The sequence below is a fragment of the Heteronotia binoei genome, chromosome 6 (assembly GCF_032191835.1).
Source record: "Heteronotia binoei isolate CCM8104 ecotype False Entrance Well chromosome 6, APGP_CSIRO_Hbin_v1, whole genome shotgun sequence".
In the NCBI taxonomy this organism is placed as follows: Eukaryota; Metazoa; Chordata; class Lepidosauria; order Squamata; family Gekkonidae; genus Heteronotia; species Heteronotia binoei.
In genome coordinates, this window is record NC_083228.1 from 40,624,310 (window position 1) to 40,640,147 (window position 15,838).

The 15,838-nt window shown below is 40.1% G+C and overlaps 1 protein-coding gene across 5 annotated transcripts in view; it reads left to right on the forward strand.

The window, feature by feature from the left end:
• IDE (insulin degrading enzyme) overlaps window positions 1-13,214 on the forward strand; it is a 102,879-nt gene extending 89,665 nt beyond the window's left edge. For all 5 annotated transcript variants that reach the window (XM_060241345.1, XM_060241343.1, XM_060241344.1 and 2 more), the window contains exons 19-25: window positions 670-781; window positions 2,001-2,168; window positions 3,204-3,476; window positions 4,037-4,098; window positions 10,080-10,152; window positions 10,483-10,550; window positions 12,485-13,214. In XM_060241345.1, the coding sequence (XP_060097328.1) occupies window positions 670-781; window positions 2,001-2,168; window positions 3,204-3,476; window positions 4,037-4,098; window positions 10,080-10,152; window positions 10,483-10,550; window positions 12,485-12,580 (852 nt within the window). In that variant the 3' untranslated portion in view covers window positions 12,581-13,214. The remainder of the gene's footprint in view (window positions 1-669; window positions 782-2,000; window positions 2,169-3,203; window positions 3,477-4,036; window positions 4,099-10,079; window positions 10,153-10,482; window positions 10,551-12,484) is intronic.
• The last annotated feature ends 2,624 nt before the right edge of the window (window positions 13,215-15,838 follow it).

A 15,838-nucleotide genomic window follows, 5' to 3' on the forward strand; every position in this document is an offset into this window, starting at 1 on the left:
TCTTAGCCAATAAATGATGATAGACATTTATAGATTTTCTGGAGCCAACAGGTCTGAAAGAGCTTCTTCATCCTTTACCACAACTCTGGTGATGATTGCTGTCAAGCTGATTTTTCTCTTTGGGAAAGACTGGGGTAGTTAGTGGGGAATGTTCTTAAGCTTCTGGTTCCTGAGCTTTTGCTTGCTAATTGTAAGAAGTCTGAAGATCATTTCTATTTAATATTTTGGGGCACCCTTTGGATGATAGTTCCTCCTGCTGCATGCAGTGTTAGCTCCCTATGGTTATAGATAGAATAAACTTTTCAGAATGATAACATTAGCTTGAATCGATTATAATTCCACAGAAGTCATAGTTTATAAACCTAGACAAACTTGTTACATATGCATGATGCAGTATAATTGTTGAGCTCCCTTTGGTCATTTTAGTATTTTAAATGTAATGTAGAAATCAGGGTTTTTTCCCTGTGTCTTCATGGGTTTTTGTACTCTACAAAGCCGTTTCATGAAATATATCTCCGCTTCCCTGTTGTTAATACCTGCAATTAATCTGTTACAATTAATCATCTCCGTTTCATTTTCATTTGCCATTTCCTTAATACTTGTTATCTTTCTGTGTTCTACCAAGTAGAGAATTGTTGTGGCATCTGTAATGGATTTCTTCTCTCCCAGGCTGCATTAGGAATTATGCAGATGGTGGAAGACACTTTCATTGAGCATGCTCATACAAAGCCTCTGCTTCCCAGCCAGCTAGTGAGATACAGAGAAGTACAGCTGCCTGACCGTAAGTTATCCTCCTGGATGGTGGAAGCTGTAAAACATCTCATTTAAAGCTGAGATTCATGGGGCACAACAGCTGAGCTCAGAAAGAGATTTTGTTTAACTTACTTCATTGAAAGCATTTATTAGCTACCTTTCTAATTTATAGGAGGGCAGCATACTGTGCAAGCAACATAAACACCACTAGTTTAAATCCATAATTCGTTCCATCATCTCCAGTTTGCTTTTACTGACACTGGCTTGATTTTCATTTTGTATTGTCGCTCTTACAGGGTAAAATGGTGAAGTTTTTTTTTTCTTGCAAGAGGAATCTTGTCTCTAGATCTGTGGTGTGATTCCCTCTGTGTGCAATATTGGAAGAAAAGACCGTGCTTCACTGAATACAGCACAGAGTAGCTATGCAAATGAAACCTTTTGATTTTCAGTATTTGACTTTAAAATGCATGTCCAGGATTCATTTGAAACGCGCAAAAGAGTTCTGCAATGCAATCTTTTCGTATGCTGTTTCCATAAACCTTTTTCTATGCAGATATAAGAATTTTACAACTTATCACATTTCATATTATTAAAATATCCAAACGGTACTGAATATCAAAACTGTACAGTGCATATCAGTTATAATAGGGAAAGATGTTATCTTAAATCCTTATAAGTGAGAGTAAAGGAAATACAGCTTCATATGTTCATCTCTGCTTATAAGTGAGAGTAAAGGAAATGTAGAACAGTAACTCTGGTAGTAATACATAGAAGTGTAGCTTGAGAAATAACGTAGCATTGGCGACTGGTTGTTAATCTGTAAACGGAGCACTGTTTGAGATATTTATGCCCCTGAGCTGACATGACTAGGAACTCTTGGAAGAAGCAAACCATGCTCCTCACATCATCCTAGTCCATGCGCTTTGTTGTATTGCAGTTTTTTTCTGTGCCACTTGTAGCCTAAACAATTCAGGGTGATTCTGTTTCTTCATCCTCACCAAAATCCCATCAAGTAGTTGAGTATGAGAGTTTGTGATTGACCCAAGGTCTGAGTGGGAATTTAGTCCTAGATTTATCCTGTTCCTTGTGCAACACCTTCCCTGCTCCACACTGCTTGGTTGTCTATGTACCAAAAAGGCACTGAGCAGACAGTGTAGATCCCTCCTTCAATGCAAATTCTATTTGTGATAGAAGACTCTCTGCTTTCTGGCTTACAAAATCACATTTTGCTTATCTTTGTTTTGCAGGGGGTTGGTTTGTCTATCAACAAAGGAACGAAGTTCATAATAATTGTGGTATAGAAATATATTATCAAACAGATATGCAGAGCACCTCAGAGAACATGTTTCTGGAGCTCTTCTGTCAAATTATCTCAGAGCCTTGCTTCAACACTCTGCGCACAAAGGAACAATTAGGTGAGCTTTCACTTGATTCCCCTTCCCTGCACTCCCATACAACACTGTATAACCTCAGATCTTTGGGATAAGCAGGTTTCTCATTTCTAATTTTTACCAAGGATCGCATTCGTATGGTTCAAGGACAAATGACAAGTGGTAACATGGTTGCCTTTCTGTTGACTGTCGCTCAACACCCTTTGTTTTTATTAGCTGCCTTTCTACCGTATAGGAACTTAGGGCAGCTTACTTTATTGAATAATAGGTGTTTTGCAGTGCAGTCCGAAGTAAAGTTGTACCCTTCTGAGTCCACCAACTTCCATGGATTTAGAAGAATATGGCTCTGTTTAGGGTTTGCATTGCTGGACATATGTTCAAAGTAAAACAGTCAAAAAGCCGTGAGTCACTTATGTGCTCCTAAAATAAGATTAAATTTGTATCCTTCAGCGCAGTTGATACCTTGTGTTTTTGAAAATAAAAACAAACAATTGCACAAGTATGTGCTACAGTGTTGATGAGGGAGAGAAATTCATACAGTCTGTTTGCCATTACTTGTTTGCTTTTTTAGCCATTGTGTGGTAGGAATATATTGGATAAGATTACTTGAAGGAATCCACAGTAGGCTATGCTGCTGACATGATGCTTTGGATAAGCCACATCTAACCACAGTGGCTGTGATTCACTATTTGTATTCCTTTAAAAATAGTGATAAATCAAATGATTTCAGTAGTAACCGTTTCAGAGAGATGCAGGAAAATTATTAATCCAGCTATATAGATTTTTTTTTAAAAAACCTTGTATGCTCTTTTCCTCCCTATCAAAAATGCATAATGGGGAATCACTCCAATAGCCTGAAAGTTAGGATGGTTATGGCCTCTATTTGCTTGCTATGATCCCACTAAGGGACTAGTGGTCATATTATAAACACTATGAGAAGCTAGAATTCAACAAAAGAAATACAAATCTCACCTTTTGGGAAAAAGGAATGTAATTGGTGTGAAATTGCAGTCTCCTGTCAGTTGAATTTATTTGGTTTTTTTCCCTCTTTCTTTGAAGGTTACATTGTGTTCAGTGGTCCACGCAGGGCTAATGGTATCCAAGGACTGCGATTTATCATTCAGTCAGAAAAGCCTCCACACTACTTGGAGAGCAGGGTTGAAGCTTTCTTAAAAACGATGGAGAAATGCGTTGAGGAAATGTCAGAGGAAGCCTTCCAGAAGCACATCCAGGCATTAGCGATTCGCCGCCTTGACAAACCAAAGATGCTGTCAGCTGAGTGTGCAAAATACTGGGGAGAAATAATTTCCCAACAATATAACTTTGACAGAGGTAAGAAAAGCTGAAACCCTTCCAAAACTGAAAATATAAACACTTGTGAATGAAAGTTTGAAAAGTACAGTTCAAACCACCTGAAACTCCCAACACATTTGATTCTATATTGTAATCATAAGATTAATTGATTGCAATCTCAGTATTGGAATATAATACATAGCTGCATCATTAATATTTTTGACCAGTCCAGGATTTCTCTGTGTGGCTAAAATATGCCCAGCATGGATTTTTATAATCTTTTATATAGTGATTTGGTGCTATAACATACTATTTTATGTCTGTAAAGGAAAAGGTTGTGCATTTTAGAAATCCCAGTGCTGGAATAAATTCCTTACCTCTTCCTTTCCATTTCACTAAAAGTGGGGGGGGGAGGTTGTTACAGATATAACCCTTCCAGTTCCTTAATCATAATTAAGGATTAGGCCTGTTCTGTATGCATAAACTCCAAGAAATGCTCTCATTTCTTAGACTATCAATATTTTTAGAAGCTAGCATATTGGTGTAAAGTTTAAAATATGTATTGTTTGCTGACTTTAATTATAAACATTGCTATCCAGATAACATTGAAGTGGCGTATCTTAAAACTCTTACTAAGGATGATATCATGCACTTTTACAAGGTAAGCTGATTATAATACTACTAATTTATTTTTTAGTTAATTGGGGGGGGGTAGAGAGTATGATAATGTTTATTTGGAACAGATGAATCAAGTTATCTTAATAGAATTCAGATAGACTAAATGTAAAAACCAATTGTTTGCATAATTCCTTAACTGACAGCAATACAGGAGCATCCAGGAGCATGTTCCCGCCCCCCCCCCCCCCAACACGACTGTCATTTATTCTGAAAGGTTTTTTTGCCAGAAGAAACGTACTGAATATTTTGCAGAAACCCTGGTCACTCAGGATCCACATGTGGCTCTATGAGCTCCAGCCGTGGCTCTTCCAAGCACTATGCTCTTCCCTGGTGGGGTTTGCATAGGCAGGTGGGTCACACCATAAAACAGCCACTAGCTGAAAGGCTTTCTGAGATCCAGGCCTTATGCCAAGGGTGGAAATAAATGTAACTTTCTTAGTTGGTGGTAATCGCAAATGTGGATCTACACAAGCTCCAGCGTGAGTACCACTGCCCTAGAGAGTTATATGCTTTGGGGGCATTTTAGGGTAGTGGGTTTTAAGAAAATACGTCCCAAAACTTGCTTGTGTTCCCACAGTCAGCATAATTAAAATATAGTGAAAGAGTCATCCCCCCCCCCGCCATTTTCTGGTTTGGGGTTTTTGTTTGCTTTTGTTTTGTTTTGTTTTGCTTTAATAAGTAGAAGTCCTTTAGGGAAACAATTATATAATCCTGTCCTTGTACTGTGGGTTAGTGCCATTGTGGGTACTATTGTGGGTTAGAATTGCAGCATTGACATTCTGAATGCTTTACAGAATAGCAAGGAGAGGGGGGAACCTCAGCCTCTTTCTCTGCTGAATTATTCAAGGCACACAGTGACCTTGTAGGCATCACTGGATACTGCAGCTGTTGTTGTCATTAAACTAGCTGTAACACCTGCATGGTGTTTGAACGGCATAAGAAGCTATGTAATAATAGCTCATTGTGGCTTGCATTCAGCTTCGGGTGTGAAGTAAGTTCAGGGGCTGTATCCCATGGATCTGTTTAGGAAATGGTGGTGCTTTTCTATGGAACGAGGCATCTTCCCTGGAAGCAACAGGCCGTTAGTGGAAGAACCTCTTGTCCTAGGGCATTGATCAACAACATAGCTGAGCCTGCTTCGGCGGGGAGGGCAGGATATAAATAAAACTTATTATTATTATAGATAGAGGTTTACAAGATTATGCATGGGATGGAAAAAGTAGAGAAAGAAGTACTTTTCTCCCTTTCTCACAATACAAGAAACCATGGGCATTCAATGAAATTGCTAAGCAGTCAGGTTAAAACAGATAAAAGGAAGTACTTCTTCACCCAAAGAGTGATTAACATGTGGAATTCACAGCCACAGGAGGTGGTGGCAGCTACAAGCATAGCCAGCTTTAAGAGGGGATTGGATAAAAATATGGAGCAGAGGTCGATCAGTGGCTATTAGCCACAGTGTGTGTGTGTGTGTGTGTGTATACACACACACATACATATTGGCCACTGTGTGACACAGAGTGTTGGACTGGATGGGCCATTGGCCTGATCCAACATGGCTTCTTTTATGTTCTTATGGTTCCTGCCAGTGGGTTTCCCGGTGCCCATTTACGTCTTCCCCCAAACAAAACAACCAGTCCTGGCTTACCTGTACAGATGTTTCAGAACCATCCAAGAGGCAACACAGGGAGCAGCACCTGTTCAGAAACCAGAGCCTCTGTCATGAGAGAATGCTTGGCTTCCTAATTCTTTGTGATAAGCTCGGCACCTTATGTTGACCATTTTGTGGTTGTCCATCAACCCATTGCAGTCATTTTGTGATGGTGCCAGCTCCCCATTCTCAGAATTCCAAACGTTCCCCACAAGCTCAACAAAGTCCCTAAGGGAAGGCAACTTGTACCACGGGAAGGTGCAACCATTATTGAAATAGGGGCATGAGGTCAGTCCCTATGAATTCTGCAGAATGGCAGAGCTGTCCGCGTAAAGCTTATTAATAAGATGATTTCTCAGCTATCAATAAAATCTATATTTAGCACTAGAGTTTACTTCCTCCTCTTTACCCCCAGAATTGGCAATAAATGCTTAAAGGCAACTTCTAGTAGAAATTTGTTTTCTAAAATTGTCTTGCAGACCACTTAAGTGGACACAGATTCTTAAAACAGTTTCTATATTAACACATATGCACTAAATTCTGCTGGGTAGAAACACCAGGGCAGAGGGCAGTGTAATAGTAGACTTTTGTGAATTATATACTGAACGATGCATGGCTCCTGAATTTCACATAACAAAGATGGTGAGGGGTCTGGAGACCAAGTCCTTCGAGAAAAGGTTGAAGGAGCTGGGTATGTTTAGCCTTGAGAGGAGACGACTGAGAGGTGATATGATCACCATCTTCAAGTACTTAAAGCGCTGTCATATGGAGGATGGTGCAGAGTTGTTTGCTGTTGTCCCAGAAGGTCAGACCAGAACCAACAAGTTAAAATAAAATCAAAAGAGTTTTCGGCTAAACATTAGGAAGAACTTCCTGACAGTTAGAGCTGTTCCTCAGTGGAACAGGTTTCCTCAGGAAGTGGTGGACTCTGCTGCTTTGGAGGTTTTCAGATAGAGGCTAGATGGCTGTCTGATGGCAATGCTGATTCTGTGAACTTAGGCAGATCATGAGAAAGAGGGCAGAAGGGGTTGCATCAATGCTTAGTTCTCATGGCCCCTTCTTACACAGGTAAATGCTGTTCACCACTTTGAGGTCAGGTAGCAGTTTTTTTCAGGCCTGTTTTGCCATCTTTTTTTGCCAACTTCAGGGCTTGGAGCAGGATGTGTATAGGGGGAGGTACTTGTGAATTTCCTGCATTGTCCAGGGGGGTGGACTAGATGCCCCTGGAGGTCCCTTCCGACGCTGATTCTGTAATAAAGGTATTTGGCCAGTATTGATGTTTAGCGTGGAATGAGGAATAGCCATTGCTCATAGAAATAAAAGCTAACTTCCTTGAAAAATTAAGTTCATAATCTGAAGGGAACAGAGTTTCTTAACTAGCAAATAAGGTGAATTCAACAAAATGAAAAGGAATTTCAGGCAAATTACTCATATTCATGAAGCTGCCCTGTACTGTGTTGGTCCATCAAGGTCAGCATAATCTATTCTGATTGGCAAAAACTCTCCAGGGCCTCAGGCCACAGGTTTTACATCACCTGTTAACTTGTCCTTTTGGGGATCTTCTGCATTGCCAAGGAGATGCTGGATCACTGAGCCAGGGCTCTCCCCAGTTCTTTAAAGCAGATTTTGTTCAGCAGCTCTTCCAGATCTAGTTTGTGTTTTGCTAACAGCAGCTCTGAGAAGACCTCCACAGTTACAATTAGTGACACATGTTTTAGGTCTTACACATGCAGAAGTTTCTTTTACTAGTGTGATCAAAATAAGCATTGTTTTGTAGAAAGTACTTGATTTTTGTTGCCTTACCCCAGGGTTTCCCAAACTTTTCTTTCCTGTGGCCCGGTTATTTTTACACTTTTCCGTTGTGGCCCACTAAAATTTGGGGGTGGAGCCAGGAATTGTGTCAATCTTCATCATGGTCTCTGTGCAGTCACACACATGGGTTATCCACCAGGATCGATCCCGACCTCGGAGAATTCAAAGCAATCTTGGAGTGTTAATTTTGGCATGCACTTCCTCTCGTCCCGGGGAGGAGGCATCCACTGCGCATGCCTAGACGAGAGGGAGGCGCTTCACCCACCCAGTTTCTTCTTTACTGCCGCCCGGGATACACCTACCTCCCTTCCTCAGATTTCCATCGGTATCAGTACCGTGAAGACCCTCAGTACTGTGAGGACTCTCGATACCGTGAGGTACTTTATCATCCACATCGGGAGCACGTATACCATGAGGATCGTCCTCGGTACCGTGAGGATGTGTCTTATCGACCCCTTGAGAGTCCCTATCGATGCCCTAAGCATTACACTATGGTATCAAAACCATTGTCTCCAGCTAGATCGACTTCAGTGTGCTCGGTCTCCCCTAAACAACAGACGGAACAGCCTCCCCTGCTGACCAAACAGATATCGATGCCTACCAAGCCCATTGATACACCCATTGAAACTCAGGAAGAATCTGAATTGGAACAATCGGATTCCTCCCATTCTACAGCCTCAGCTCCTCCTTTACCAGCCTCCAACATCATCAAACCTGCTGACCTATCACCCTCAGAGGGTTCTAAATCTTACCTAGATTTGCTGTCCAATATGGCAAATTCACTTAATATTAAACTGACTACTAACGCACCTAAAGTTTTGGATGTAGTCCACGACTTAGTACACGCAGACCTACCGGCAGGCTCTTCTCCCGATGCTTCCAGTTCACTTGGAAGCCTTGAAAGAGGCATGGGACAAACCCGCTTCAGTGCCACCGACTTCTAAACGAGTTGAATCCCTCTACAAAATTCAAATTAATACAGTACATCATGCTGTGGCATGTTCATCTAGGACTATGGCTACATCGATTGCTCTATGCCGTCATGCCTGGCTCAGGTCCTTGTCACTGCAACCTGACGTCAAATTCAAGATAGAGGACTTACCTTTCGACGGACAGGGTCTCTTTAATGCTACCACAGATGATATTTTAACCACTGTTGATGACAGTAGAAAAAGGGCCAAAAGTGGATGCTACCTTTTCTCTCAAACACTGGGAAGCGGGGTAGAAGGAAGGAGAGGCAGCCCAGCTCCTCTCTGCACAACACAGAGACAGGGTGGGGCTAGCTTTGCAGGGGGCGGGGCTAGCTTTGACTTTTCTTGTGACCCGGTAGTGAGGTTTCCGTGGCCCGGTACCGGGTCACGACCCTGCAAATGGGAAACACTGCCTTATCCATCTTTTTATAGCCTCCCCCTTTTAAAAATGCAGAACTATAGCTATATGGTTTCATTTTGTGTTACTTTAGGGTAATGATTCATTAATTGCCTGATTCTGAGAATCAAACATTCATTGTCTTCCTTTTATAGATCACCTGGAGCTACTTGGCTCCATTGACTAATTGTTTAAATGTACACTGTTAGAAGGCAAGTGCCTTTCTGTAGTATCAAAAGAAAATTTAAAAAGCAGAACTGGAATGTGTCTAAAAATAGCTGCAGTAGGAACTTGTAATTAACTTTCATGTTACCTTTAAAGATGATTTATCAAGAACTGCTGTAAGGTACTTTAGGAAAGCTCATTGATAGTGCATTGCATTCATTTGGTAGACCTCTCATTGCAGAAGACTCAGAAAATCTTAATTATATCATGTGTTGTGGTTAAAACTATCTGATTCCAGTGGCCAAGGACTCTGATTTATTCCCTACCTAGCTGATTCAGTTAATGAAGCCTGTAATGAGATGCAAGCAACTAATGCTATTATTTTAATGTATTTACTATTGCAGTACATTCAATACTATCTTAAATGTTGCTCCTGTTTTTGTATTAACATTTCAAATTAAATTTCCATTCTAGTCTCAGTTGATCATATAACATATTTTTAACTTCCTGTATTGCAGTTTCTTTTCTCTTGATACTTTGAAAAGGGCTTTGGAGTGTGTATGCAGTCTTTTCTGCCTGGCCTGACCATACCCATTAAGTAGCAGCAGGGTTGAAGTAGGGGCAGGGGGCTCATTGATGCACCAAAGCATTGATAGATCACCACTACGAGGGCTCAGGGAAGGCTGGACACGCAGGTGCTTTCCTGTATGAAAAAGCAGTTCATTTATAGATTATTTGGAATGGTTTTCATGATACTGGGGAAAAGTAACAATGCCTGCTTAACACATAGGACATAGGCTACTTATTCCTAGTGACAAATATTGACATTCCACTCTACTTGGCGGATTATGTGGCTTGTTCATATCAATCAGGGATGGCCCATTTATTCGTACTTTGAAGTCCTCAGTAAAATGTTCCATTGGTCTGTGTTGGAATAACTGGTGGGGGTTTTTTGCTTTGTTTTGCTATAGAGGATGTTGGCTGTAGATGCCCCAAGAAGACATAAAGTATCAGTACATGTACTAGCACGGGAAATGGACTCCTGTAAGTATTGAGTGCATTTGTTTCTCAAAAAAAATTTTTTTTTGGTTCAAGTTAGCACAGTAAACCAGTTTGCAGTGCAGATACTTGTCCTGCAAATTTCAGTTCTGGAAGGATTTTTATGACCTCTGGTGGATGCAGGGAAGTATCTGCACTCAGATAAGAACTAGAAAATAAGTGTGAGAAGTTTGGAAGCTTTTAGATTTCTAGGTAGTATAAAAAACTACTTGGCATTTTCATTGTGTATCTTAATTCTTGGTTTGAAATGATCTCTTCGGAATTTTATGTGCATAACGAGATGTTTTTAAGAAATGTTTGTTTTAAATTTAATAGGCCCAGTTGTGGGAGAATTTCCAAGCCAAAATGATGTCAAACTGGCAGCGGCACCACCACTGCCACAGGTAAAAAAAAAAAGGATCTTTCATAGCCATTTAAGAAAGAACAAGTGGTGACCCTTCCCCCTCTTTGCTTCCTTCCCTCTTCCTATTTCTCAATCTTCCCTCAATTTCTTTCCTTTCCCTTATTTGTAAATCTACCTCTATCTCTTTTGCCTCATCTGTTCTCTGTCAATCTACCCCCCTTCTCTTATAACTTAACCCTTGTCTCCCCCCCCCCCCCCCTTTCTTCCATTCCTGTATCTCGGAAGTTAAGCAGTATTTGGCTGGAGCCCATCAAGGAATGCCAGTGTTGCTATGCAGAGGCAGGCAGTGGTGAACCATCTCTGAACATCTCTTGCCTTGAAAACCCTATAGCAGGGGTGACAGATGTTTTTTGCCTACAACTCCCATCAGCCCCAGCCATTGGTCATGCTGAGAGTTGTAGGCAAAAAACATCTGGAGAGCTACCGTTGGCCACCCCCTGCCCTATGGGGTTGCCATAAGTCAGTTGCAGCTTTGACAGCAGAACTGGGGGAAAGCCTGTTGTGGATTCAATAATATTTCTGGCAGGGAGTGCCTTTGTAATAATTGTCCCCGTCTATTTGATACATAGCTTTGGAGGAAACAATCTTTAGGGAAGCTTTCATTTGGCTGAATGTGCATTTATTTATTTATTACAATATTTGTATTCTGCCCAGAATTGGCAAAAAAAAAAAATTACAGTAAAAAACACGAAAGCCGAAATGAATCACATCAGAACCCAGTACACCCAACAGTGATAATTCCATTTTTATCTCACTGATATACTCAACATTATTCATAAGAAGAAGCCTCAGCTAAAAGTCCTGTGGAAGAGGCTGCTCTTGCACACATTTCTAAAGATGGACAATGATGCTGTCTTCTGAACCTCCTTTGATGGTCCATTCCAAAGGATCAGTTAAATGACCACGGTAGGCTTAGAGGAGTGGAGAAGCAATTGAAAAGGTACCATGAGAAAAAGCTGACTGCAGGAGTGCTGTTCATATAGGAGTTAATATAGGGAGATGTGATCCTTTTAGATATGCGAGTCCCAGGTCACAGATTTAAAAGTAAGCAACTCCCATTGAATCTGGAAGCAAATAGGCAGCCGAAGTACTTATTATACTATTGGTGTTACATGTTCAGAATGTCTTGCCCCTGTTTAAAAGCCGTGCGGTTACATTCTGTAGTTAGTCTTTATTAATGGCCTACAATTCATTCAGAAGCAGTCTACAGCATATTAAAAGATAAAAGCACTAATATTCTGTGGTAATTTAGGCTTCTGATTAAAGAACAGGCCTACACTGGAAGTGCTGAACAGGCCTACACTGGAATATTGAAGAATTGATTTAAGGAAGGTTAGCATAGTACATATTGTAGTAAGTTTTATGTGTTTTTATGTACTTTATATGTATTTTATATATTTTATTGTATAATTATAATTATTAATCTATCATGAATGTATTTAAATGGATTCTGTTGGTTTTTATGTTGTAAGCCGCCCTGAGCCCACCTCGGTGGGGTAGGGCGGGATATAAATCGAATTAAAAAAAAAAAACACATGTAGGAGAAGTATAGGCAGACAAATTACAAGTGTGGCATCACTGATAGAACGTGCTTTTAGCATAGGCACCTGCCTGCTTCTCTGTTAGCAGGGCTGAGTCCAGAAGTACTCCAAAACATTTTACACCATCTGGCAAAGATAAACTCACCCCACCAAGGTAAGATCAGTCCCCACTAGGTCATCAGCCTTCTCAGTGCATCACCTCAGTCTTCAAAGGGAAGGCCCTAATTTTTTTGTATCAGTTTTGCAACCTGGAGTTAAGAATCTGTCTATCTTCAGTTTGTAATTTAACTGCGACTTTACCGCAGCATTTAAATATTCATGATTGTGCCAGATTCTCAGTGTCTCTTTTTTTTCCTAATATGCTTATTTGCAGCCGGACGTGATTCAAAATGTGACAGAGTTCAAGCGCAGCCTGCCACTCTTTCCTCTGGTGAAACCACATATCAATTTCATGGCTGCAAAACTGTGAAGACTCTTGGGCAAAGAACTAGAAGTGGATCAGTACTTGTGTTACTTCAGTGGGTTTTGAAATAAAAACGTCTTACAAGGACAAACAATCCCATCCGTTGCATGGGTCCCTGATTCCTTCTAGGTTCATTCAACATTAATGGTGTGATAAGGATACAGCAATTAGACAAATAGGCTGTAGACATGCGTCATTTTTATTATAGAGCCACTCTTGGAAATCAAAATCAAGTGGTATATTCTCAAAGGTCCTTGTAGGTATGGTATATTTTACAATAGTGTGTCCTTTTTAAAGGTTTTGTTTTGCATAATGGAATATGAAGAAGCTTTCTGAACAAACTGGCATTACTTAAAATGTTTTTTCTTATGAAAGGTCATTAAAGATTAAGCATTTGGGTAGATGTTTTATTTGAAAGGAACATGTTGACTTATTTGCAGGAAAGAGTGTTGATTGATACCTTCTAAAATTGATTGTCAATAAAACCAATCATTTAGATTGTGTGTGGATCAGTGGAAAACAGAATTTGGCAACAAAAATGTGATTCACAGATGAATTTGTGAGGTATATTGAGATGGTTTGAATCTTTATACACGTTTGAAGACATTTTATATTCAGACTAATAAAATGCTGGAAACACTTGAGTAGTCATCTTTTTCTTATCAAGAGTGTTAGTTTGACAGTTTGTGATCCTTTCATTTTTTCAGGGTTGCTCTGAAAAATGTTTTCTTTCATCTGCATAAATGAAATAATTTTGACACTTTTCATTTCTTCCAGTTGTTTGTGTACTATTTTAGACGGTCCATCAAATTTGTTTAGGGTATGACTGCACAAAAGGCTAAAAGTCATTTTAACTGTGGGATAATTAAACTGATTTGTGCATCCCAGTTCCCTGCACGTATTTGCTGAAAAATAGCTTTTTCTGAGTTTCAGTGGGACATAATCTCAAGCAAGTGTGTGTTGGATTTCAGCCTTAGTCTGCAGGGGTGGGATGCCGAGACAAAATATGTCTCCCTAATGCACCATTTGAATGCCCAGGGTCCCAAGAATGAATGACGCACCTAACATCATAAGTCTTATCAGCTGTTTGTTAACCAGCCTCTACCAGTATTTAAAGTGCTAGGTGCAGAAATTCAGAATTTTGCCTCAAGGTTTAGATTTGAAAGTGGCAAAAAAAACACACACCACAATTTGATGTTACACTTTTAAACTAAGGCTGGATGTAAATGTAATGATGTGATGTAGAAGCGCACCCTTGAGAGTCTTTGCACTTGTATGTCATTTAAACTGGGCTGTTATCTGTGCAAAGCAGCTACATGACGCATTGTGGGAGTGTAGAGTCCCCCAGAAAGAGGGCTTTTGTCTTCCTAGCATCATGGTTAGGTCAAACATAATGTTTACTTAACCGTTTCAACAGTTAAACATCAAATTGGGCATGGCCAGGGCTGAACTCTTTATGCTTGCATGCAGCATTTTAAACACTGCCTGAATGTTTGTCCTTCTTGTGCTAATCTTGTATCAGTTTTATTCAGCATTTTCCTGTATTTGACATACTGTAATAGCACAATGGATTATTCCATCCAGGGTAAAACCCAACAAACTTACTTTCAAGGAAATACAGCACAAAGGGGAGAAATTTATATGTATGAAAAAAAAAGAAAATATGGAAGGATTATACTTTGATTTAATCTGTTCAGTCTGCAGCCTATTGATTTTAGTGGACTTCTGTCACTAAAAGCACATAGAGGGGAACCAGTTGTTTGAAGACAAACACAGAAGTATGTTTAATTGGTGTCTTGGCAAGAAAGGCATTTGTGTGCATGTATGTATACGTGTGTGTATAAAACAAGCATGCCTTTCAAAGATTTATTTTGCTTTCTTCATTAGACAGATTCGAAGCACTGAATATTTAAAGAGAGGAGTTCAGACCCTAACAGTGAAATCCTAAGCAAAGTTACATCCTTCTAAGCTCATTGACTTCAGTGGACTTACGATGTAACTCTGCTTTGGTTTGCATTGTAGAAATGAAAATTCCAACAAATTATTTTGCTTTTCAAAGAGAAATGGTGCCTTTTACCTGAGAAATGTGATTCGCACAGTGCTAATCTTTCAGAGTACCGGTGGCTCAGGTTTACTATCTGGATGCTTTGGTCATCTCACCCTCCATGTTGTTTGTTATGACTGATGCCATCTGACATTGATTGTCTTGTTGATTATCAGAATAAAATTGTGTGTCACATCTATCTGGAAACAAAGTATATAATATTATGTATTGAGGCCATTGAGTTAACTTCTATATCTTACTAAAGTATTTGTGTTGCATCATTGCGGAATTTCTCTTAGTTAAAAACGACAAAACCTATCCCACTACATGTAAGAAGGGCAGCAATGAGTTTATAGTGAGAAGTAAGACATAATCTCCCAGGTTGTGATTGTGTTCTGAAAGTCAATCCTTAGTGCCTCCCAAGTTTACTGTGCATTAAAGCTGGATGCTTAGTAAAGAGTTCCTCTGTTTTGTCATACAACAATATGACTTACTCTTTATTCCCAGCATCTAATGATGGTGTCTTTCTTTTACTCGCCTCATCACATGGTGAAAATTGATCTGGTTGTATGTTGAACCATCTGATGACCTTCCACATGGTGTGCAGTAATCTGTTGAACTTTGTCATGCTTTGTGCACGAGATGGGAGTTACGGGTCTTCAGTGGAGTTTGTTGAGCATACATAGATTCCAAAGGGTTAGTGTTGAGGATGACATCCTTTGTGGGATTCCCTGCTTGACTCAAAGACTGTCAAAGAGCTATGGGGTTTAGAGGATAGTGCTCAGGAACTTCTTTTGTTCATTCAATATCCAGGGAATGCTTGTTTGGCAAATTGATTCTTTTATTATCAAGAGAATTGGTCCTACAAACTCTCTCCTCAGTGTGGTACCTGCACAGACCCACTTGTGATTCCTGTGGTGGCAATGTGCTTTCCCCTCAGATCCTTATAAATGCTTTTAAATTTAATGGTCATCCTCATTTCCCCTCCATTCTCTGTGGTGGTGAGTTTCTCTGGGAGCAGATGCATTAAAAAATGAGGAGTTGGGGTTCTTACGTTTGAATACCCACAGCAGTTGTCTGGGGAAAAGAAAAATGTAGGCTATATCCTAAAAAAAAATACTGCATGGTAGAAAGATCATAGTCTCTCTTCTCTCCCTCCTTCCTGAACAGTAGGAAGCTGCAAAAGCAGGCATATTGGAGGTGAAACTAGTGAAGTGAAG